Below are 23,459 nucleotides of genomic sequence, written 5' to 3' on the forward strand. Positions count from 1 at the left end.
TAGCTGCAGAGGAGCAACAGGAAGTCCCGGAACATGGTGACGTGGAGCCTTGTTTGAAGTGATTTCACTCTCGTTTCCAATACGTGCCCGAGCTTCTTCGCCTGCGTTTCCATGCGATAAAACTGTTTCCTGTTGTTGACTCGTCTTGAGTTATTTTTGGGTTCTTGCAGTACAGCAAATGTAAACAAGTGTTCTTCCTCTCGCTTCAAATTAGGAAGAACGCAGCTAATGTGGGCGTCATCTTGTTTTTGTGGCTGTGAAAGCAAGCAAATTGATGGCAATGGTTTAATATGATCATACGACTGGTTGACAAAGAAGAGAAGATAAAAACAAATCCGGGCCAAACCCCAACTCTAGCTACAACCTTAAAATCTAATCCCAAACCGACATTACCTCTAGCTTCAACACTGGCTTCATGTATCTTTGCTAGTTAAATCAAAATGGCCACCACATAATGCAAAGCAAAAGTTGCACTGCATTTTGGGATTATTTTTCATCAATAAAAGTTTTTTTTTAATATGTGGTTTCTATAATTGTGACTTGATAATGGTGTTATTAAGAGGGAAATAGCCACAGAAGGCCAAATGGGGCCCGCAATTTGGAAAAGCGAAACAGAAATGACACAAGGTCCGGAAGTGGAGCCGCTCGTGTTGAGACAAGTTTATCGTTTCCCGGCAGATATTTCCTCTGCATGTAGTTAGTTATGACTGCACGATAAGGGATCATATTTCGAAGCCAAATTGGAGATATGAGCTATGATGTCCACATTAGGAAAAAAATAAAACAAAGTTATGTTATCGCTGGGCTGTCACCTTTGAACATTGCAAAGCACGTAATGCAATAAGGATCAGAAACATCCCGGGTAAGAATCTCACAGAGGCCAACCCACATGGAAGCCCCCCCCCCCCCCCCCCCCCCCCTCTTAGTGAAGTAAAAGAGTAACAGAGTGTGTTGAGCTGCATGCGGGTCAAAGGGGCACAAAAACATGGGGAAATATTTATTTTTGCTGGTTCTGGTGCTCTGTCTCAACGGAACGCTTCAGAAGAAAGGTAAGAGATCATAAAATAACACATCATGAAATGAAAGCGCACATTTTTTTTAAAGGCTTCTGTTTCACTTTTGGCACTTGAGTTGATTCAGATTCATGTTTTGTCCAGGGTGTGCCTCACACAATCCCAATGTTTTTCATCGTGTTTTCACAGCTGAGCTTCCTAGGACATTTTGTACGTTGCCTCCCACGCTAACTTCATTCTCATGAGAATTTGGTAGGATTTTAGTCGGACAGTGGAATGAGCAGAAAAGACCAACAATCACTATTTGTGGGGGTTTACCTGATCAACTTGTTTTGTCTTGTATCAAAATATATTTTCGCATGACTGTATCATCGCAGTAGGATATTTGAAAAAAGAGGCCTTGAATATAATGATGTGTTGCAATCAAAAGTTTGCTATTTCAAAACTTTTTTCGTATCATCATCTGAGGGTATTCTCACCAAATAATTTGGGATCCGGAAAGCCATTTAATATGAAGTATGACTCAGTATGGTATTTTATGTTATTATTTTCATTTTTTACAAAGTGTATTGCTACTATATTTTAAGATCTATATGATCATTACATCATCACGTGACAATATTTTGACTAACTGCTTATAGATCTGGAAAGTTGTGACTAAAGCCCGTAATCGGAGAAATGGGTGTATTTATGAATTTATTTTACATTTTCAAGTCATAAAAAAATGTGTTTTTGGTCATTGTGTCGTCATACGGAGAGCTGTTATGTAATATGTTGGTGACACGACAGACTTTAGGGTGTTCCAGTGCACTTAATGGAATGTTTTTGTGGCAGGTAAAAAGAAGTTAAACAATCGAGTGCAGAAGAACACGACCCAAGTTGTGTTTCCCAGAACCTTCAAAGGGCAACCGCTGGCACGGACCCGCTTCTTCTCTTTGAACAGGACACACCTTCCCGCCGCCTCACCTCCCAGGCTCCGGTTGCTAAGCAACAGCACCGCTGGGTACCTGAACGGCCCGCTGAGCACCAAAGTCCTCCCCATGACCTACATGCTGGTCGTGGTCGTGGGGGTCCCAGCCAACGTGGCCACCCTGAGCGCGCTGGCCACCAAGGTGCGAGCGGTGCCCTCGGCCATCCTCTACAGCAGCCTGGCGGTCTCTGACCTCCTCCTGCTGGTCTCGCTGTTCTTCAAGGCCCACTACCATCTCCATGGCAACCACTGGGTACTGGGAGAGGCCGCCTGCCGGGTGGTCACGGCTTGTTTCTATGGCAACCTCTACTGCTCGGCGCACACGCTGGCCTGCATCAGCATCCAGCGCTACCTGGCCGTGGTCCATCCCTTTACGTACAAGCGTCTCCCTAAGCGCTGCTACACCGCCTGGACTGCTGTGGCCGTCTGGGGGGTGTTCGCCGCCGCCGTCACACCCCAGCTGCTGGTGCGGCAGAGCTTTCGTATCCACGAGCTGGGCCGCACCACCTGCCACGACGTGCTGCCGCTGGACCTCGGCTCGCACATCTTCCTGCTACACTACAACCTCTTCCTGACGCTGGTGGGACTCTTGGGCCCGCTGGTGGTGACGGTCCTGTGCTACGGTCGGATCATGTGCGAGCTGCAGCGGTCGCATCTGGACTGGGCCGCCTACATGAAAGCCAGTTCTCTGGTGTTTGCCATCTTCCTAGTGTGCTTCACGCCTGCGGGTGCGGTGCACTTCCTCCATCACGTGCAGCTTTTTGTGGACGGTACCGAGGGTTCCTATGCGGTCTTCAACGTGGCCGTTTGTCTGTGCTGCGTTCATGCCTGTTTGGACCCTTTCCTCTTTCTTCTCATGTCCAAATCTGCTGGATCCAGGTTGTACTACATCACCTCTAAGCCAAAAAGCCTCAGCATGTCTTCTTGAGAAATTTTACCTATCAACAATTCCTTATGGTTTGGTTTTTACTAATTACAAACATACTCAAATTAAAATCAAATGTTTTTTTTTCTTTGGGTCATTACAAATGTAGTTTGACAAAATAATTACATATCTGGAAGCTCCTGACCATTGTCGCTATGATGATTTATCGATATGTTTTTTTTGCAAATGTTTTTCAACATTGCTGCTGCTCTTTAACATTTTCAAGCCCCCCAAACTTGTTTTCTGGTCATTATATCATCATCTGAGGGCGTTCTGACAAATAATGACAAATTTGGATAGTCCTGATCATGACCGTTAATACGAGGTATGAGTTGATATGGATTGTTGAGAAGATATCTATTTTTTTCCACGTGACTTGTTTTTTTAATAGGTTGTTGATTTTAATCGTGGCCAGTGGCCACAAAAGTTACGTCGGGTTTACACGACAGTTTACACTTTGAATTCAAATTTGAAAATGGCGATATGACTCTGATTATGTATGAGCAGGACCTTCATACAAATAAGATGTATGCTTTATGTGTTAGGGAGGGGCCAGGCAGCCTCCTCAGCCAGGGTGCTCTGCACCTCACACCTGAGACTCGTCAGCTTATCACCCACCTGTTGCCTATCTGCTCATTTGGACTGGTACAAATTGACTAACAGACCATTCTTCAGTGCAAGTTCGTGCCGTCACCACGCCAGTGGACTCTGTTGCCATCTCCTGCAGCTTCTTGTTCCTTGTGTCCACATTTCCTTGTGGACTTTGCGAAGACTCTTCAATAAACTACACCAAGTGTTGGCTTCAACGATACCTGCCTGTTGTCGTGCTATTGGGGTCACATCCAAACCCTAACATTATGGAGACAAAGATGTATTATGGATTTTTAAAAAATGTTTACAATTTTTTTGGACTTACAGTGAATTTTGCCGGACTAAGTTTTCTCACATCTTAACAGAGTTTTATTCTTGTCTGTCAATACAACTAATACATAGAAGTGTTTATTGGACATACACATATTTTCAGGATTTTTTGGGGGTTTTTTTCATGGCTGTTATCTTCTTTGAAAATTGTCCAAATGACAGTTTAGCAGAAATGTAGCGCTGAGAAGAAAGAGGCGAGGCATTGAAGAGGCATTTCCTGGACTTCCGGTGACGGGAAGCAGTGAGACACGCCTGTAATCACGCAATCCCTAAAGAACTGGGAACAAAGTGCGGGCATGCTATTCCACTTGTGTAACTTGGCTCTGTTTAAATAAAGTTATTTTTATTCGCACTTGATTCGGGTCATCTGTTTCTCAATTTTTCAATTGATTCTTTCACACGGAAATCCAGCAAAGTTTTCACATCAGATTTTTCCGATGTTAAGTACAGTGGCACGAGCCGATTACCGAATGGGACAAACATACAATTAAATAATTACACCACCAACTGGCGAGTGCATGAAAAAAACAACAACACGGCGTTCAGTTCAAAGGGGAGATTTTATGTAGACGCCACACACAGCATACACCACTTAGACTTTTTCTTATGAAAATACGTCATCCAGGCGCGCAGGGGGAATATTTTGGCAACGACACAGCATCACGTCACCACTGGTGACCGTGTGACAAAAAGACAACAAGGAAGAAATGATGACAGGCAACAAGAAAGTAGGACATTCTGCAACACACATGCAGGATTTGGAAACAGGACTGTGTAGCGAGTCGAGAAAACGGGGTTCCATATCGTCAAGTGGGATTTTGACCGTGAGGAGTTTGAGAAGGGAGAGAAGATTGTGAAAGGCGAAAATAACATCCCTTTCACAAAAATGCTTGCTTGCTTTATTTCTAATGGGGGGGGGGGTGTTCTGGGGGAAATGTATGGAGGTGATGGGATGGATATCATAGCGAAAGCTAGATCACAACACACAGTCAGCTGATATTGAAGTCACACTTCCCTTTAAAAGTGTTCCCCACGGAAGACACAACAAAGCAGCAAAAGCTTCCAGCCACGTTTGAAAAGCGAGACAGAGAGGCACCACAATGGAGAAGAGACCTTTGAGGGTTTTTTGGCGGGGTGGGGGGTGCAAGACAAGGAAAGTCACAATCGGGGCAGCGACAAGAAGAGCGAGCGGCCTTTGAACAAGGCACGCACGTGGAGGCGCACACGGCGTGTAATAAGCAGAAAATGTAAACTGTGTCACTGTCGAAATGGCGTTGCTTTGAATGCTGTCGGGCCTTAAGGTTATTTTTGCAACAAAGCTTCACAGGTCATGTCGGAATGGTGATGGCATGTGAATGAGGAGAGCAATTTAAGGAAGAAATCCCACAGAAAATGAAGTGTTAGTTGCAGCGTTTACGACAACCGCAGCAGTACCAGAGGCTCTGTAACTTGGCAGCAAAGGGTTGATTATGCAATGAAAAGCTAAAATCTTGCAATGAAAATGCTACATTTTGCTATTAAAACGGCGGATTTTGCAATAAAAGTGGTCATTTTTTAAACAACATGCAAAATTTTGCAATTAAAATAGAGTGGGTCCCCGCGATTTGCATGAGATAGAGACCGGGCCGGTCCATAAAGAGTGAAAATCTGTGTGCAGTTGACAGTCATTGAAATGCATTGAAAAAAAATTTAATTCAATGAACAAAATTGAATCATTGAATACAATTTAATTGATTAATAAAAATTATTTTACATCAAATAAATAATTTGTCAATGTTCACTGAAAAGCATGAATCTCCAATTTTTGTTTGCCCTTACCTTCCTTTTGATAAAAAAAATCTACAAAAATGTATTTCTTTTTTGTTCACATTGAAGGAAAAATTAACAACTAAAAACTAATAAGTTAATGAATAAACTCATTGTCACTCTTGACTGGTACGAATTTCTCTCCAAATTTAGTGTTTAGTTTTCCTTGCAGCAGAAAAAAAAGAAAGTAATTTTCAGTATTTTGGGAGGAGGTGGAGGGGGGGGACAACATAAATGTGGAGGTACTTGCTTTTCATTGGACAAATAAATAAGAACATAAAAGTGTTGTTGTGGGCTTGCCACTCTATTCGTGGCCTATCGGAGTAAAATGGCTCCCGTCAATGTAAAACTATGGCTGCCTGCCAGGGTCAAAAATGTGTGTGTGTGTGTGCGTGTGTGTGTCTGTGTGTGTGTGTGTGTGTGTCGGGTCCAGGTAAGCAAACGACCAAAAGGTTTACATGAGGACATTGACGCGCGTGTCGGGCAACCGCAGGCCCACCAGTCCGCCGGAAACCAGCACGCACGATGCCAGAAGGATGGGGATGGCCTTGGTGATGCCCACCAGAGAGCCAAAGATCAGGTTTCCCAGCACGGCGGCCAGCTTGCACAAGGCGTTGCAGAAGCCAAAGCCCGTACCTCTGCGGAAGAAGAAAGGGTGAAACGTCAGGCTTCGTTGGATTGAGGTGAGAGTGGTGGCAAACTTTTTCGTACATATAGAGACTGCCTCGATTCTTCCATCATTTGGCATACTACGAGAATTAATGACGACACATGGAAGTGAAAAGGCCATGGCCTTGGCAGAGGTTTGCGCCATTCTACCCGAGGCGGTCGTAGAACATCATCATAGTCAGAGCCGTCACCTCCTGTCGGTGGGATAGAGCTCGGTCGTGACCACATCCAGGGAGTTCCAAGCGGAGATGCTGAGGCCGTTGTAGAGGCACAACATGAAGATCATCATGGACTCGCTGGTGCCGAACCACAGGAAGAAGCAGCTGATTCCCGACAGTACCATGGAACCCCCTGCAATGTGTGTGGATTGGTGAGTGACGTGTGTATCAGTGAATGAGCATGTAGAGCTAGCTGGTAACTGGCTAAATGTTAGCCAGTCTGGAAAAAAAGTAACACATTTATTTTGACAAAGTAAGCAATAGAAAGTATCTGAAAAAAATGGAAAGTACATTAACAAAGTATTTGCTTGTGTCGTCACGTCGTACCCAACATGCTGAGGCGGCCTATTTTGTCCATGAGGAGAGCCGAGACAATGTTGCCAGGCAGCACGGCCAACGTTCCCAGGAAGTTGACAAAGTAGACCCAGTACGCGCTGTAGTCGTCATCGAAGGTCATCTGACAGCCCGTCTTGTTGTGGTGGAAGGAGCTGTTGACCACCCTCGAGTTTGTCAGCTTGGAGTCATCGATATCTGCAAAAAGTACATCAGAACTGTTAGTGGCCACGAGGGGGCAGTAAAATACACAAAGCCATACAGTCGTGTCAGATGAAATGGGGTTTGTCAAACAGATGTATCGTCGTGTTTTTGTGGGACAAATTTGCATTTTTAAATACACAAAGGTGCAAAGTCACAATGTTGGACCCTTGGACTTGAAGTGTAAATCCCAACTTAACAGTTAATTTCCCAAATAGGCCACAATTTTCTTTTTCCGCCCTCACATGCTTGGCACATTGCTCTGGGGTGTGGAAAAAGTCTTCATTTTCCATGCGGCATCCGCCAGCACCTTCCATGTCTTTGCTGTTTCCATGTTCAGCACTTTTCCAGAGTGCTGCTGGGGAAATTATTTGAAGGCCCAGACTCCCACAAGGTCTGATTCAGCTCCCGGCCTCTCGCACCGCCTTCTCTTTCTTTTCTACGTGCACTTCTGAAATGTTTCCATCGCACTCTTTGCGAGCAAAGCGTTTTCTCAGTGTGAGGTCTGGGGGAGGCTCAGACTGAGGAAGGGTGCGAAAACGTACCCGTGTTGTAAAAGAAGGAATCGACAAAGGTGCAGTTTTTGAAGGAGGAGCCCACTGAGGAGACATCCTCAAAATAGCAGTTGAGGAACGAGGAGTTGACGAAGGACACCGCCTTGAACTTCATGCTGATAAACCTGTACAGAGGAGAGATGTGAACAGAAATCGCTGCTTGTGAGCTATTGTGATGTCACGGCAATTTGTGCTATTGTGTTATGCTAGCTAATACTTTTGATGAGTCTCATGTGAAAGTGGCTGGTTTGTGTTGAATAATTAACTCCTGAATACAGTCGTGATCATGTTTGAGTCCATACTAGAAGCACTGTGTTGATGCTTTATGATCATCTCTGTTTCGTGTGCTTTGCCACCATGTTGTGGAATCCATACGCAATTTGAATCCCATAGATTTTTTGCTATTCACGGAAGGCATTGGTCTCTATCTCATAGAATCTATTTATTTAATAATTAGCATAATAGCGCTACATAAATGCGCTTAGCTAGGACAACAACATTTATTTTGTGAAAAATGTCAACCAACACCTGTATGTGCACATGTATAGTTTCTTTGTGTCGGTACAAGTCATATGCAGGAAGAGTGGGTGTCTATGGTGCGAACTGCCAAGATAAGTCTTTTCATTTCCTGGTAGAGGCGGAGATAACGGAGGCAGAATTAATATGAACGGCCATGACGAATAGCGCAACAGGCCTGTGACATGTTGAGGTGAACACCTACGAATCCAAGCAATAGTCGACCCGCTTACCTGTCGTTGAGGAAAACGCCATTTCTGTGTATCTGGTTCTCCAGCGTGAAGTTGAAGGTGAAATCTTCGATGCGTTCGTTGGTGTGGATCTTCACCCGGGAGGCGTACTCATCGGCTTGCAGGTGCTTGATCACGTCGGGGAACCACACAGATAACCCGTAGTACCTGCATTACGAGGACGAGTTGGAACTTGCCTTAACCAACAACTCAATTGACATTGTCCGACTGCAGTTCAAGCATTACCTCAGCAAATATAAATGAATTTCATTTTGTAATCCAAGTAACAAAAACGGTTGGGGAACACATATCAGAGTAAATATGTACATTTTATTTACCCAAAGGAGAGCGTAAACCAAACCGCTGCCAGTTTCATGGTGTTGTCTTTTATCGGGTAGTCAAAGCATCTCATGAAAGTGGACCAGATCTATTAATAATAATAATAATTTGTGGTTATTGTGTTGTGACACTTGAGTTCAGAATTCAAACCAAAACTGACCCCTTGAAGCTCGGCCTTAACTTTGGAGAGAACCTTGAGAACCGGGTTGCCCGACTCGCTCTTCAGCTCAACCAGCTCGTCCAGCAGTTTGGGGATCTTTATCCGATTGACCTGTAGGGAGAGACACTGGTCAATAGGTTGCCAGTTTCGTCAAGCCACGGGGGGGGGGGGGGGGGGGGGGGGCTGAGCAATGCAAAACTCACCGTGAAGACTCTCTCCGGTTCTCCGCGGGCTCGCATGTTCGTGTCATGGATGTGCTTGAGGACCATCCAGGCCTCGTCGTGCTTGCCCATCTGGAGAACATTACAGTCAAAAGTTTAATGGAGATCACATCAAGATCACTTGGAAAGGTTATACTGTAGTGCACTTTAGGTTCATCCTTAAATTGTACCCAAAAGCGCAATTTTGTATCCCCACCGTTTTGGCAGTAGTCTCTGTTTACGCTCTCTCACCTGTAAGAAGAAGCGGGGGCTTTCAGGCATGAAGGTGAGTGACACCACAGCTGAGACGCAAGGCAGTGCACACACCACCACAAATACTCGCCAGCTGTGGAACTGGTAGGCAGAGCCCATGCTAAAACTCCAACCTGTACACAGAACGCGGCAAAGCGCACACAATTTGGCGCTCACCTTTGGCATCAGCGGACCAAAAAATTAAATAGCTCCCAAAAATGCATCAAATCAGAACAATGGCACGCGATAGCTATGTTTTTGGAGTTGTTGCAAATGCATTAAATGTAGGCACATTTATTACATCACTTTAAGATGATGTCAATGAGCACGAAATTGTAAATGGACATTATAAATAGATCTGGAATAAATTCATACCTGACTAACTTGAAAAGGCTTAGTTTAAAAAAAATACATCCTATCCACAGCACGTCAACCATATCGCAACACCGTATGAGCATGAATGGTCATGTATGATATCATATCGCATTTTGGACATACATGGTCATGGTATATTAGCTTTAGGGGACGTAAGCGTGTTTGCACGTGGCCTGTGTGAGCTTCCTTCTGCCCGGTCCGGTAAAAAGCTCATTAGGAGGATTCCAGCTATAATGGACTGTCGGCGATGGCTGACTGCTTGCGATACTCAACGTGATTTATGTGGCTACTCTACAGTAAGTGAGAACGCCTCCGACAAGCACACACACACACACACACACACACACACACACACACACACACACACACACACACACACACACACACACACACACAAAAAGAAGAGCATCCAGACAAATCGGCCTGCAACACACACTTAAGACTGGGCAGAGCGTCAGATTTTACAGTTTACTTTTTCGGGATGATTTAAAAAAAAAAAAAAAAAAGACACCACACAGGCACACGCAGACGCACACATGCGCGCGCACTCACACACGCATACATTCGCCACCAGTCAATGTAAAGGGCACTGCGGCGAAACGCATTGCCCACAAAGCACTGCATCTTGCAGAGGGGGAAAAAAAAAGGGTGAAACAATGGCATCTAATCAATTGACCTCGATTATGATCCTTTCACGGCGCCTCCGGTCACATGAATGTGTCTCGCCAATCACTTCTTATGATTGGTAACAAGATGGATGGCATTTCTTTACCTACACCCTAATATATTTTTGGGGATTACAAATACGCGTGTGGGCACAGCCTGAGTCTTGAATTCATACTCGATGCACGTTTTCCCCTCTCGTAATCTTTATTGTCACCTTTCTCTGTAAGTTGAGTTTTGTCCTGGAAGTGGCTTCTATTTCCTCAAGCACGTGTCTCACGACTCCCCAGATAAGTGCTGCGCCCGGTTGTGGCACTTCATCAACGCGGCCCGTTTTATATCGAACGCCTTCCAGCTTTCCATTAAAACGGCTAAGCGGTTGTTTCTCTCTCCGACTGCCGCCCCGAATCCCTTCACCATTCCATTATTCCTCACGGAGGGTTTATAAATCAAGCGCTCCCCACGTACCACCTTCAACGCCCCGACACAGTTGATGCAACCCTATCCCGGGCACCATAACCCACCCACTACCCAGCAAACAAATGAACACAAATCCAAACAAAACTTAGCTTAGCTTTGCTGTCAGATGGCAGCCCTCCTGAAACATTTGTACAGAATTACATTCTCAAGTTACTAATGCTTTAAAAACTTTTCTTACCGAAGCAGAAAGCAGATAGGTAAGCAATGTGACTGGATTGATATTGTCGTCATCGGTCACTCACCATAGTGCGGTATGATGGCCCACGCCATGGCCGAAGCGTAGATGCCGCCGATCATCCAGAACATACAGAGCCAGCTCAGGTGCTCACCGCGCTTTTCCCGGGCCAACACCTCGGCAAAGTACGAAAATACAATGGGCACAGCACCGCCAATCCTGCAGATTGTCAATCAGAATTACACATTAACAATATACTGTATGGCAGGGGTGTGTGTATGACCTTCAGAAACTAACCTTTACCTATGTAAAGACACCCCTTTTAACACCCCATAAATTTGACACACTTGAGAGAACAGTGTTGTCAACAACCCAGACGGGTATGTAAAATAAGGCTTAAAAATCGTGAAGAAATTGTGAAGATGCTGAATCCACGCCCCACTGGAAAACTGACTTGCTACACGATTTACTATTATATTGCATAGAATAGCCTTCCCCAAAACTTTTCTCAAATCACAACATTTCTTCCCAGCAAGGCAAAATCTAACCAAAGCTTGTTGAGCTGATGATTACATTGATTTTATGTCATAGAACAGCCTTTCCCAACCTTAATGTACATTTCCGCAATGATGGACTTACCCAAATCCCGACAGCATGCGGCAAAATAGGAAGGTGCTGTAGCCCTGCACGAAGGAGGAGAGGAAGGCGAAGAAGCCGTTGGTGGACAAGGATATTAGCAGGCACTGTTTGCGGCCCAGCTTGTCCGAAAGCCCGCCCCAAAAGAAGGCTCCGAACATCATCCCCAGGTACACAATGCTGCCTGGAGAGAGCAAAGAATTGGACAGAGTTCTTGAATTGTTTGCGGAAATTTGTCACTTCTACACGATGCCGGCCAGTGGTGCAAAAAAATGGTTGGGGACCACTTCACTTCAGTAACTCGTGGTCAGATCTTTTCCTGTTCTCAGGACAGCACAGCTTTCGAGAGCATAGTTGTCAGGCCGGTAAATAATGGCGTCGCTCTCTACGTGCTAATAAAAATGCTAATGTCTGTGGAAGGTGGGGGTGAGTGTGCCTCTTTTATTCTCTTCTGCCCTCTCTTTTGCGCCGTGTTTGCAGTGATGGGACAGATAGGCTGAAAGTAAAATGCTCTTATCGAGCTGCGCAGACACCGCGCCAACAGCCAGCCATTCATTACACGCCGACAGCTGCTAGCTCGTCCCTGCAGAGGAGGCCATTTGAAGCGAACCCACGACCGACCAGCCGGTGGCGGGATGCGAAAATGAAACAAAATATAAAAGAAAAAGGTCACAAGCACTGAAAAAGTGGAGGGGAAACGTACAACGGAACAACCAATGCAAGATGCACACATGCAGCCAAGACGCTCTATACAGAATCATCGGCTCATTTGTTTTATGGCGGAGCTCACGCTGAGTTAGGATGTGTAATAAAGGAAGGAGGGTGAGGTGAAGTGGGTTGGTGGGGGGTTTCGTGCGAGGATACTTCCCGAGATTGGATTTGTTATTTGCTACGGGGTTCAAGCAAAGGTCAGACCTTTGAAATCATACACTGCCTCAACGCCAGAGGTGAGACAAAATATTGTGTCGTTATCGTTTACAGTACCGTTTACACACAGCGTGATCAAATGTTGATATTGTCGCTGTTAGAATTTGGACTTAACGACGAAATGCTTGAAATTATTTCATTTTCTCCGGCCACTAATGGTCTCGTGCAGTGTTTCCATTTTAATTTCTCACGTTAACTTCAAGTGTCACATTTCAGTTACACTGAAGTAACGTTAATATTTCTATAAATAGATCAGAATATTTTTATCCAACTTAACTTTATTAATTTCATTATAGAGCAGGAGAGTTTGCAACCGGACGTGACGTCATAGAAGTGGAAGACGCGTACGCGAAACAGAAAGTAAAGCGATAGACGGTCAACAAGAGAGAAGTGTCATGGTAGTCAAGTGTAATCCAGCACAATCCACACACATTTTACGCCTTTGGTAGCATCCTGAGTATGTCCAACTTTGTTGTGCTATCGACGAACAGTTCTGTGACACTTTATGTTAGATAATGCTGTTCGGCGACGCGCATAAAAAATGTTAAGATTTATGCTAGCGCTTGCTAATTGCGTTAGCACAATGATTTCTTGTTACTATAGCGGTTGAGGCCATATTAGTTTATTTAGTTGGTTGCGAATGAAAGACTTCAGTTTGTTTTATTGTAATATCTGTGCATGCTGTGAATTGAAAGTGATATCGCCTCGTACTGTATGTTACAGTTTCACCATTTTCTGCATTAAACCTGTGGACCAAGAGTAACGTCTTCAGAGTCGTGGTGTAGAAGATGAGTTTAGCTGACTGTCCAAACCAGGCTGAAACGGTACATTAATAGGAGATAATTACATTCCCTGGAAACATGCTTTTCCTTGGGGGGGGGGGGCTATTTTTATTATGAATATTCATCTTGTATGGTCTCCACGCATGGTGATTTGTGCTTCTTTTTTGAGATCTTAACTCCCCCTCGACACCTTTTGTGCGATGTTCTCGCATGTCGTCACGTCGCGCTCCGCCACGCTAGAGCCGCTAATTTCCTCGTTCAGGACACAAGGATCTCGACAGATGATGGACGATTCCCAGAGGAGCGTGAGTGATTGACGGGGGGTTTTAGCAGGGGAAGAATGAAACGTTAATTAGACCGACACCTGCTGAGCTCTGAGCCACGCTTACTGTTAATGTTCTCTGTTCTTTGATTGGAGGCTTTTGAATCAACTTTGAGACTCAGAAGTTACGTATGATCAAATCAAAGCAAAATGTTATACCAAAGAGAGTAGAATGTTGTTCTTCCACACCAAACTAATCCAAGCATGGTCCATACCTTGCTTTGGGGCTGGCAACAGAAAAGGTTCTTCCCCAAACTGGAAAGTGTACAAATGTCCGAAACGTCTTGCTACGCTTAAGAATGAAAATCAAAATGGTTCCAGTCTTCAAACTAGAAGTATGTCCATTTACTTTTATTCATGTAGTATAAATGTAAACCTAGTGAGAGTTGCAAGACAGCTCTTTGTTCCAGTGTAAATGTCCATTTAATTGTTTGCTGTCTTTTCAAAGAGCTATCATTAGACTCTCCCTTTGAATGAATCCACTCCAGAGGCCGCTATTGATTACTCTGATTTTATTTCCCGCCCCATACATAGTTTATTTTTGTTGTGAGCCACTTGGTGCAACATAATGTGACTCATTCTTTTGTTCTCCCCCTCTCATCTCCCACCGCGAGATGACTCACGCGTGGAATGTGGATGAATAATACAGCATCCTTACACTCGCCGGCCGCACCATTAGGTACACCTGCACAATCGGCTCATGAGGGCCAACACAGGTGGCGCACCAACAGTGCGCAAATTATTTTTTTGATTCTCAAATAATGGACACTGCACCAATTAGTCCCTGGATGCATCACCCATCATTGCATTGCACAGATTAACTGTCAAATGAATTGTCAATGTATATTTGGTGTGTTGAGATGTGTCTGCCACTTGCACCGTATTAACAGTAATTTTTACATTTTTGAAAAAATAGCCTCCAGAGGTGTCGGAAAAGTTGTGAAGTTCGCAACAATGGCCTACGCTTCATGACAGTGCTCTAGCTGTGACCCTGTTGTCCTGGCAATTGTGTATTTTCACAGAAGAATGTAAGAGGCCTTTTACTAAGGCGCCGACAACTATTGAAAATTGTGGGGGGGAAAAATGGCGTCATTTGTCTGATTTAAGACAAATAAATGCCCACAACAAATAGACGCTCCATTCTTTTGCCATCAATAACAAACAAAAAAACCCCACTGAGCCCCTTTCTAAAATAAAACACCAACGCCTCCTGAGGCACGAAAACCATTGTGGGCCACAAATGACCCACGCCCACACGCCGAGTGGTCCCTGATTAATTAAAAATCATAATAATTGAAAAAAAGTGATAGGGTAGGGGTAGGGGGTCATAAAAATGTTTGCTCGATGACAGCAGACCACTGCATTCCTTACCGAGCCATCCAGCGCCGGAGTTGGGCACGCACATGTCCGTCTCAGCGCTGGGTAGGACGAATCCCACAACGAACACCTCCACACCGTCTGACATGAGCGCCAGGCCCAGCACGAAAAAGAGCTGCCACTGGAACCTCCCGTGACCGCACTCTTGCATGATGAGCTCGTACTGCTGCGCCAACTCTTCCTCGTCGGCTTGCCGCTCGTTCTCCAACTCCTTGCGGCTCTTTGGAGCCTCGCCCGCAAATTGGCCCAGAGCCATCTGTCCAGCCCGCTGTTTCTCATCCTGGTACGCCGGCACGCCTTGGTATTCGCCCTCGTAGATCTCATCTTCGTCGTCGTGGCCCTCCGTGGCGTCGCTGGATGCCCCGTCTTCGTCGTCGGCAGCGTTGTCGTCGTAGTGCCTGTCCACTTGTCCGTACGAATTGGAGTCGTTCTCCTCCTCGCCGTCGTTATGGAATAGATTGTAGCTGCGCTGCGCTGAGTATTCATCCGAGGTGCGGTCCACCGCCTTGCTGAAGTTCTTGCCGGCCTGCCTCTTGGCTTCCTTGGCAATGTCCTTGGCGCCTTTGACCAGGGAAGTCCTGCTGTTGTGCGTTTCGTTCATCTTGACGCTGACAGAGACTAAATGTTTGTAAGTAGCCTATTTCAGCAGCTCCAGTGGATATAGCTGCGCGGGATGCACTCTGGGTAGCTTATAAAGTCAAGCGAGCAACAGGGAATGCCAGTCTGCTGCCAGGATAATAATTAAGGGCTGAGGTCAAACCCCATGGAGCTGGAATGGTGGCCGTTGAAATTGGAAAACTCCTCAGTTCTGGAAGAGCTCAGCAGACGAGGCCATCAGCCTGCAGGAACACAAGGAGAAAGCTCTTCATTTAAAGTTTGCTGCTGAATACCCCATTGCAGTGTTGTGAAAAGGGATTTTTATGGCCCTCTGAAACTGTTTTGCGTTCTAAATCTTTGCCACCAAATAGTAACTGCTCGACAACACAACATCAAATCTGTGCACTCGCATCAAGTCCTCCATCGTATGTCTGTTCCTCAATCCCCACAGCTTTAATACTTATACTCTTCAAAAATCAGGCCATAAAAGCTCGCTTCCCTAGTGTGTCAAGGCTAATTCATTTCAGTTTGATGATTCCAGTCCAGGAACACGCGTCAGCCCGTGTGGTGAGCGCCCTTGGGGCTCGTTCCATGACCGCCGTCGCCGCACAGGCCCGGTCTCGCCAAAGACCTGTCAGCCCATCAGGGCCTTGTCACCTGTACCACAAAGCCCTTTAGCTGTGAAGCAGGCCAAGAACGACACAGACACATGTGAAGTCGTACTTTGAGGAGAGGACATTTGAGATTTTTTTTTCTACAAAGAAGGGACATGAATTGTGTCCAAATGAGATCAACTTGTGTCATTTATAAGAAGTGTTTGTTCATCTCAATAGTGACCCCGCCTGTGATTGGCTTTTTTCTGTGTTGTTTTACTGCGGGGGGGGGGGGGGGGGGGGGACACTTCAGTGGTGTGACGCTTTGTTGTTCAGTAGTACACTGTAGTTGGTAGCCAAGAATATAGCGAGATGAATCGAGTGTCAGTGTGATGTGTTAACAGTGTTGCGGCTGCTCGTATAGATGAAGGATGCGAAATCCATCTTTTCCACATTAGCGGTAACGTGCTAGCGGTGCGTTTGTTTCAGCACACTCCCGGGAGCGGAGGGCTGCAGACGTTGGCTGGAGCGCCCAAATGGAGCGTGGCAGCTTGATGTATGGCGCCGCCGCTCACCTTTTGCTCGGTGTGATGAGATAAAACATCAGTTGGGATCAGTCATTTGAACGCAGGCGCGCCAGGGGGCTCGCGGGAAGGCGCTCGAGAGAGTTTGGTGCAATGCAGCAGCGAAATGGAGCGGGAAATGGCTCGTCACTAACTTTTCTTTTGGCGCGACCGGGTGATGAGGAGGCAGCTGACCCTGGCCGTGGATGCACCTGTCATGGCCCAAAACGCACGCAGTGCCCTTTAAATTAAATGCCTTCTGGGTACTTTGTGTTCTTGACCCCGCAAATTCTTTGGAGCAGCTCCGGCATATGGCATCTGATACCTGGCACCTAACCTGTTTCCTTGTTAGCTCAGAACCACACCTTATTCATTATGGAGTGTTAGGATAACATGAAATGTTAACAGGTTTGAGTTTGACTTTTCTTCTACCAGACCCGTAGAGAAGGGGGGTGGGCTCAATGCCCACAATGTATATTTACATGTACAACTGTGCAGTCATAATGAATGAATTGACAAACGAAAATATGGGGCCCTTGAACGACACTGCAATGTTGTCAATCAGTAAAATTCCTGAGGGGGAGCAAACAATTTGCCTGACAGTGGTTCTGTAATGGCCCACTGACGCCGCGCTGTCACTTTCATTAATCACTGACAATAACACGTACTGTACCCCTTGGACAATGCTGTGGTGAAAAAGGAGAGACACTTGCCGTGTTTTGCACCGACTGGGCAAGCATCGGCATGTGACATCCAGGTTGACAATATGGAAATGTAGCGCCCTGCAGGCTTGCTGCGGCGCCCGCAGATGGCTGCAGTGAGCATTGGCTAATGTGCATAATGCGAACAAAAACCACACTCCAAAGCTTGCTGCAGATGCTGTGCAACCCAGCACACAGCTTTGTTGGAAATAATATATCGTGTTTGCCTTTGTATGTTACCGCCTCACGATAGGGGTCCATGTTGGCGCTTCTGAGACTTCCCCAAAAAGTTAATGATTGATTTTGGTAGATGTAATGAAAAGCATGCTGGTAAAGGTTCTATAGTTTGTGGAAAATCAGTGCAAGCAGACAGCGTATCTACAAACAGTGAATTATGTGAGCCCGCTAACGGGGGGGGGGCAATGACAGGATGGACATTTTTGGCCAATGTCAGCATTTTATAAGCATGTGGTGCATGTTCACCTAGCAGAATGATTCAGTTACCAAGCAAAAAAAATTTACTTTGAATTTTTGAAAGGTTTTTGGACAAAAATATTTTTACTCCTTATTGGCAGGTCCACACTTCTGGACTATTTTAACAAAGTACTGAGCAGGAAGTTCCAGTTGCAAATGTGGGTTTTAAAGGCAAAACCTCATCAGAAACATAAATAGGTAAATGAGAGCACAGTTACCTGAAAAATCCACTTCAGGACAGTCACAAAATATTTGTTCGTCATTACCTCGTACGACTTATTCCATCAGAGAAGGACCCAAACTTCAAGTGGAACTCCTCCAAACTGATTTGGGAGTCCTCTGCAGCCTGTGGCTCATTTCAAGCGTATGGAGGAAAAGGCATCAATCATCGCCGGAGCCGTTTGACACCCGTTACGTCCTGTAATTAGATTTCTGTGGGCTGCCCCGCTCAGTGAGCATCCATCCTACAAACCCCCACCTTTTCCCCACCCCACCACCTTCGGGTTCGCTCACGCTGCAGCGCTTTCCTGAGTAATGGCTGCATGTGTTCCTACTACCACCACCCCCACCCCCACTTTATTACACACCCTCCGCAGCCTCACTCCAAAAAGGTGGTTGGCTTGGTGCTGTATTTGCCACTACATTCTGGAACTTTTCAAGCTCTCGTGGAAGACAGAATTTTTGCCCAACTTTTACTTCAATCTCAAATAAACTTAGGGGGGGAAGAAAAATGAATGTGCCATGGCATGCAACACCTGCGGTTTGCAATTAGAATAAAAACATGAACCACTCACCATCGTTGAGATTGCATGCCAGCCAACGCGTGGGTACGTGTGAGCTCCACGCTCGTTCCAATTGAGATGCTCGCCGCTCGATACTGCAGTCCGACAAGAGCGAGAGAAGCTGAGTGGAGGTTGGAGAGCGTGAGTGCCGGGAGGGGGGGGGGGGGTGGGGGAGGTAGGAGGAGCTGCACGGACTGAAATAATCAATAGGATATATACAACAACTGGGCGAGACAGTCGGCGGAGTACAAACAGGCAGTCAGGGTGGGCTCGGGCTGCGGGGAGTCGGGGATGATGCAGACTGAGATGGGACCCTGGGGGAGGAAGTTCACTCAGGGATGACTGTAGCTTGAGATCACAGATTGTCTCACAGTGAAGGAGTGGTTAACTCACCTGCCTCACTGCTCTTAGGTTCAGGGTTTGAATCCCAGATACATCCCTCCCGTGAGGAGGTAGCATATTCTCCCCGTGCTTGAGTAGGTTTTCTCCAGGTACTCTGGTTTCCTCCCGCGTTCAAAAAACATGCATTCTTTGTCGACTCTGAATTGTCCATAGGTGATAATGCAAGTGGGAATGGTTGTATGTGCCTAGCAACTGACTGCCGACCGGCTCAGGGTGTACCCAAACATCTCGCCCAAAGTCATTTTGGATATGCTCCAGTTTACCTGTGACAACCCGTAAGACAACAATTGCTTTTAAAACGAGCCTGTGGAGGAATTGAGTGATTTTTTTTTCTCAAAATTTGAAAAACAACCTTGATCCAAACATCCTTAACATCCCTGGAAATGTCATGACAGCTGGACGATTTCAGTGCAGATCTCACTGGGTGAAAGGAACCAATCCTTACTCCTCGCAGTCCTCAAAAAGGTCAAGATGCTCATAATGGCCTTCAGAGGGCCATTGGAAACATTGAATAAGCAAGATTACAAGACTCCCTCATCTACTCCAGAAATAACCACATCTCAAGCAGCCAGGAAGGAAGGACATCCCTCTAGCTCTTCACGGAAAACAAAAAACATTTGCATTTCAATCCAGCAGATGTCAGAGAATGATGCGCAATTTCTAGAAAGCAACTCGTGAAGCCACACCATTACCAATAGTGATAAAACATTAAAAACTACAATCTGTTCTGGTTTCGGTGCTTTACACCTCAAACACGTAATCATATGCAGCATGAGTGGAGATGTTGCTGACTCAGCATGCGGCTGCTAGGCTCGTAAAAAAATAAAATAAATTCTGCCAAGGTCCAGATACCACGATGTGGAGTGGTATTAAATAATGAGACAAATAGCCTTGAGAATAGCTTGGTGGGTTAACGCAAGGTTAATTACATTTCTTAAACACAGAACAGGGGAGGTGGCGGTTAAAAGAGGGCCGCAGAGCAGGAACAGTTAAAAAAGGACGAGTTAAAATGGTTTATTAGCTTCACGGCCGAGCGGAAAGGTCGATGGACGCATGTAACATGGAGCAAATACACTTTGCCATTACTTCCCTGAGCTATTGATAAATTGATGTGAATGTGAGAAAATTGATGGTGTGGATGGGATGGGAAGTTCATGAGCAGTTCACGATTAAGAATATGTCTCATAGCCTGTTAGTCTGCAAGCTAGCTGGTTAGCAGACACCGCCGCAGCGCCTGTTTGAGCTGAGAGAATATCTCGATTTTTCACCATTACGAAACCAGGTTTCACTTGGTGAATTTTTTCCTCCTTCAAATTTGGCAGTTTTATTGTCAACACTCTTCTCTGTGTCAAATTTATCGCACATTTTTGTTTTCGCTTGACAGGGACTTTAAGAAATGCTTCCATTTGGGCATTACAAATACAAGAGGCTATTTTGAGAGTCTTTCGAGCTATTGTCTAATATTTTGCCTTTTGTCCACAATGTCTCTTGTGCGCAAACCTCCTGTACATGCTGAAATGTCAAGTACCTTTGCTCCTGGGACCAAGCCATGACGCAAATGCTCACTCTGGGATTGGGGGGGGGGGGGGGCGGCGGGGGGGATGTCAGTGGTGGAACAAAAGAGTTGAGAGAATTTCAGCAATGTGATGTTCAAAGCAGTTGATGGAGTCTTAAAATGGTTGGGATCTCTCATTTCACTGCCATTTTATAATTTCTGATTTTAATTATTATTTTCCCCCATCGTGCTTTATTTCTCCTGATACCATTTTTTTCCCCAACCATTCCCTGACCACAGCATTAAATTGCTGTACAGTAAACCTCCGCAGATACAGTATAATATAAATAAATAGTTACTTGACCGATAATGTGAAATGTGCTAAATCGGCGGTTGTCAAATTACAAAACACAAAGTACCACCAATAAAAATATTTGGCTCTCCAAGTACCACTACCTTGGCCATCATGAAAATACAGTAGCATACTAGGCCTAAGTGTACAAGATTGTACAAGACTGATTCCGTGATTGCCTTCGACCGGATTCTTTCTTGTTATACAGAAGCAGTCTATCTGTTTCTTGGTGGGAATCACTTCCCCAAAAAAATGCAGCAAGGAGGTTTTTTAAAATTCGCTAAGTAGGCAGAGCTTTGGAGGAAAATGAGCAACACAACCTCCCGACACGCAACACAACTCTCCGACCCTAATTGCATGCAACGTGCTGACATCTGTGCACGAGTGGGCGTCGGCGCTGACAAGTCAGAGCGTGAGAACGCTTTGTCGAGTGCTAGTTAATTCCAAGCGGCATGTGTGGGGGTGCGGTGGTATGGCGACACACGGACAGGGTTCCCCCCTCATTTGATCCACCAGACAGTAACGAGGCATTGCACAGCACACTCTGATATGTTTTACGTATATGGTCATAATTACAAGCAAATGTTATCATAGTTTACGTGTAAACCAATTCATCCCGCTTACACAAACACACGCTTGAGAGTGTAGGAGGTGACGCAGCAACTCACTCCTTAATTTGTCATCTCTCATTATGATGGAGGCTAATAGATGGACCTTGTGACAATGATGTTAATTGCTTTCCCCTCGTCAGCCGGAGGTTGTGCAGTATGAGGAGTGATAAATAACTATCAATCATGTCATGTACACAAACTATTGACATATAAATACATTTTGACTCGGTCATAATTGTTGAGGCATCACAAGCAAGGACTCTCTTTCCTTTTGTTTCATCAGCTCATCTTTGATCTGCTGAGAGGCCTGTTTCAGGCAAGATTCAGTGGATAGCAGAGCGATGAAGGGAAACGGCGGTGATTTCTGGAAGGCAGTCCCTGTCCCTCCTCCTCCACATGACAGGGAAGTATCATGTGTGACTCACAGCTGGGACTTCCTTTTGGTGGCGACGGCGGATGATGTGATGGTTGGTCGTTGCATCAGCGCTCGCCTCGGAATGGAGGCGACAGCAGACCGGTTTGTATGTTTGTGTGTCATATTATTTTAGGTAATGGCCACTTAGTGCGCAGATGTGTACAACTACACCACATCAGGCTGACAGCCACTAATAATATTATGATTTTTTTTTCAATTATATGCGGATTTTCACTGGCTAGATCTGGACCCTACGACCCACGAATAAGGGGATCTGCGTCTGCATGTAGAAACATGGTGTTGTGCAACAGTGTAGCCTGCTGGCTGATCATCAAACTGCTGCATTATCAATCCCGTTGTCTACAGTACAGAACATTTACTGCTTTGAGTGGAGCGTAGACTTCAACCAACGTCGAGATGTTCGGCCTTGGTGGAGAAAGTTGATCACCAGCCTCGACTGCTTTATTCTTCCTTGCATGCCTCAATCTTTGCTCATTTAACAGTTGTCACCCTCCCCACTGGGAAAAATGGGGGAAATTGTTGAGCTGGCAAAAACCTGCCTGTCCCACGAAGGTCAAAACGTTAACCGCGCCAGTGGCAAATGACTCACGCACCGCTCGATGACGTTCGGCTCTGTTGAGTTTAACGTGACAAAGTATAAGGTGGGGGGCGGAGGGGGACAAGCTGCTACGACATACAATATAAAACAAATGTATTACAGTACAGATTAAATTGAATTATATTTACAATAAAATGTGTTTTTTCCCTGATATCACGTTTAATTTAGAGGATGGGACACACCTTACAAATTCTGACAGTGTCAGCAAATTGAATGAGCAGGGCACAATCATCTATGCCCTTTTTGAAGATCATTCATGAACGTATGGATGGATGAGTGCAGTCATAAAGTGTGAATGGAGTAAAGGAGAGGACCTCACCTCGAGACACATCAGGAAAAATGCAACCACTCATGCACTGTATAAGTAATTGCTAGAGAGGGCGCTACTAGCTCATGAATAGGAACAACCATGCTAGTTAATTAGCCCCATCACGATAGAAAATAACTGCAGTTTAAAAAAAACGAGTGCACTTTTCATAAGAGAGAGTGTGACACCATCCTATGTGATCAGATAATTCACATTTTGTCTCACGTGTGCCTCGATGACTGACCATTGAGCAACATGCAGTTGGAACGAGGATATGATTTAATCTCATCTGATCAGCCGATATGACTCATTCTGCATTCACTCAATCTTGGGGCCTCAGAGTGAATCACAGATGTAGGGTAAAGGTGAGAAGACATTAAGACTGTGCCATCGAAAGTCGGATTCTGTTGTGACCACACATTTAATTATCTGAATGTGTGAAGCTATTTAATAAGGTGTTTGAAAAGGCCAGGTGAATAGATCCTGGTTCTTCTGTGGTGCCTT

The 23,459-nt window shown here is 45.4% G+C and overlaps 2 protein-coding genes and 1 long non-coding RNA gene across 3 annotated transcripts; 2 read left to right on the forward strand and 1 right to left on the reverse strand.

Moving 5' to 3' along the window:
• Positions 1-944: 944 nt before the first annotated feature.
• On the forward strand, positions 945-4,186 carry LOC147191675 (proteinase-activated receptor 3). Its single transcript, XM_086135829.1, has 2 exons — positions 945-1,049; positions 1,848-4,186. Exons 1-2 carry the CDS (start codon positions 986-988, stop codon positions 2,909-2,911), a joined length of 1,128 nt encoding a protein of 375 aa, XP_085991955.1. The 5' UTR covers positions 945-985; the 3' UTR covers positions 2,912-4,186.
• A 184-nt stretch (positions 4,187-4,370) lies between these two features.
• Positions 4,371-18,870, reverse strand: LOC147191676 (synaptic vesicle glycoprotein 2C-like). The gene is made up of 13 exons (XM_086135811.1): positions 18,767-18,870; positions 15,039-15,883; positions 11,640-11,820; positions 11,068-11,219; positions 9,308-9,441; positions 9,059-9,148; positions 8,856-8,966; positions 8,695-8,783; positions 8,360-8,524; positions 7,602-7,735; positions 6,850-7,053; positions 6,496-6,655; positions 4,371-6,273 (listed from the first exon to the last, which is right to left on the reverse strand). The coding sequence occupies exons 2-13, from the start codon at positions 15,643-15,645 to the stop codon at positions 6,090-6,092; spliced, it is 2,211 nt and encodes a 736-aa protein (XP_085991937.1). The 5' UTR covers positions 15,646-15,883; positions 18,767-18,870; the 3' UTR covers positions 4,371-6,089.
• On the forward strand, positions 12,927-22,091 carry LOC147191677 (uncharacterized). Its single transcript, XR_015103584.1, has 3 exons — positions 12,927-13,020; positions 13,287-13,387; positions 21,898-22,091. It is a non-coding gene; the product is annotated as an uncharacterized LOC147191677 (long non-coding RNA).
• The last annotated feature ends 1,368 nt before the right edge of the window (positions 22,092-23,459 follow it).

The sequence above is a fragment of the Hippocampus guttulatus genome, chromosome 17, assembly GCF_054856545.1.
Source record: "Hippocampus guttulatus isolate MCC_2025c chromosome 17, RoL_Hgut_1.0, whole genome shotgun sequence".
Lineage (NCBI taxonomy): Eukaryota > Metazoa > Chordata > Actinopteri > Syngnathiformes > Syngnathidae > Hippocampus > Hippocampus guttulatus.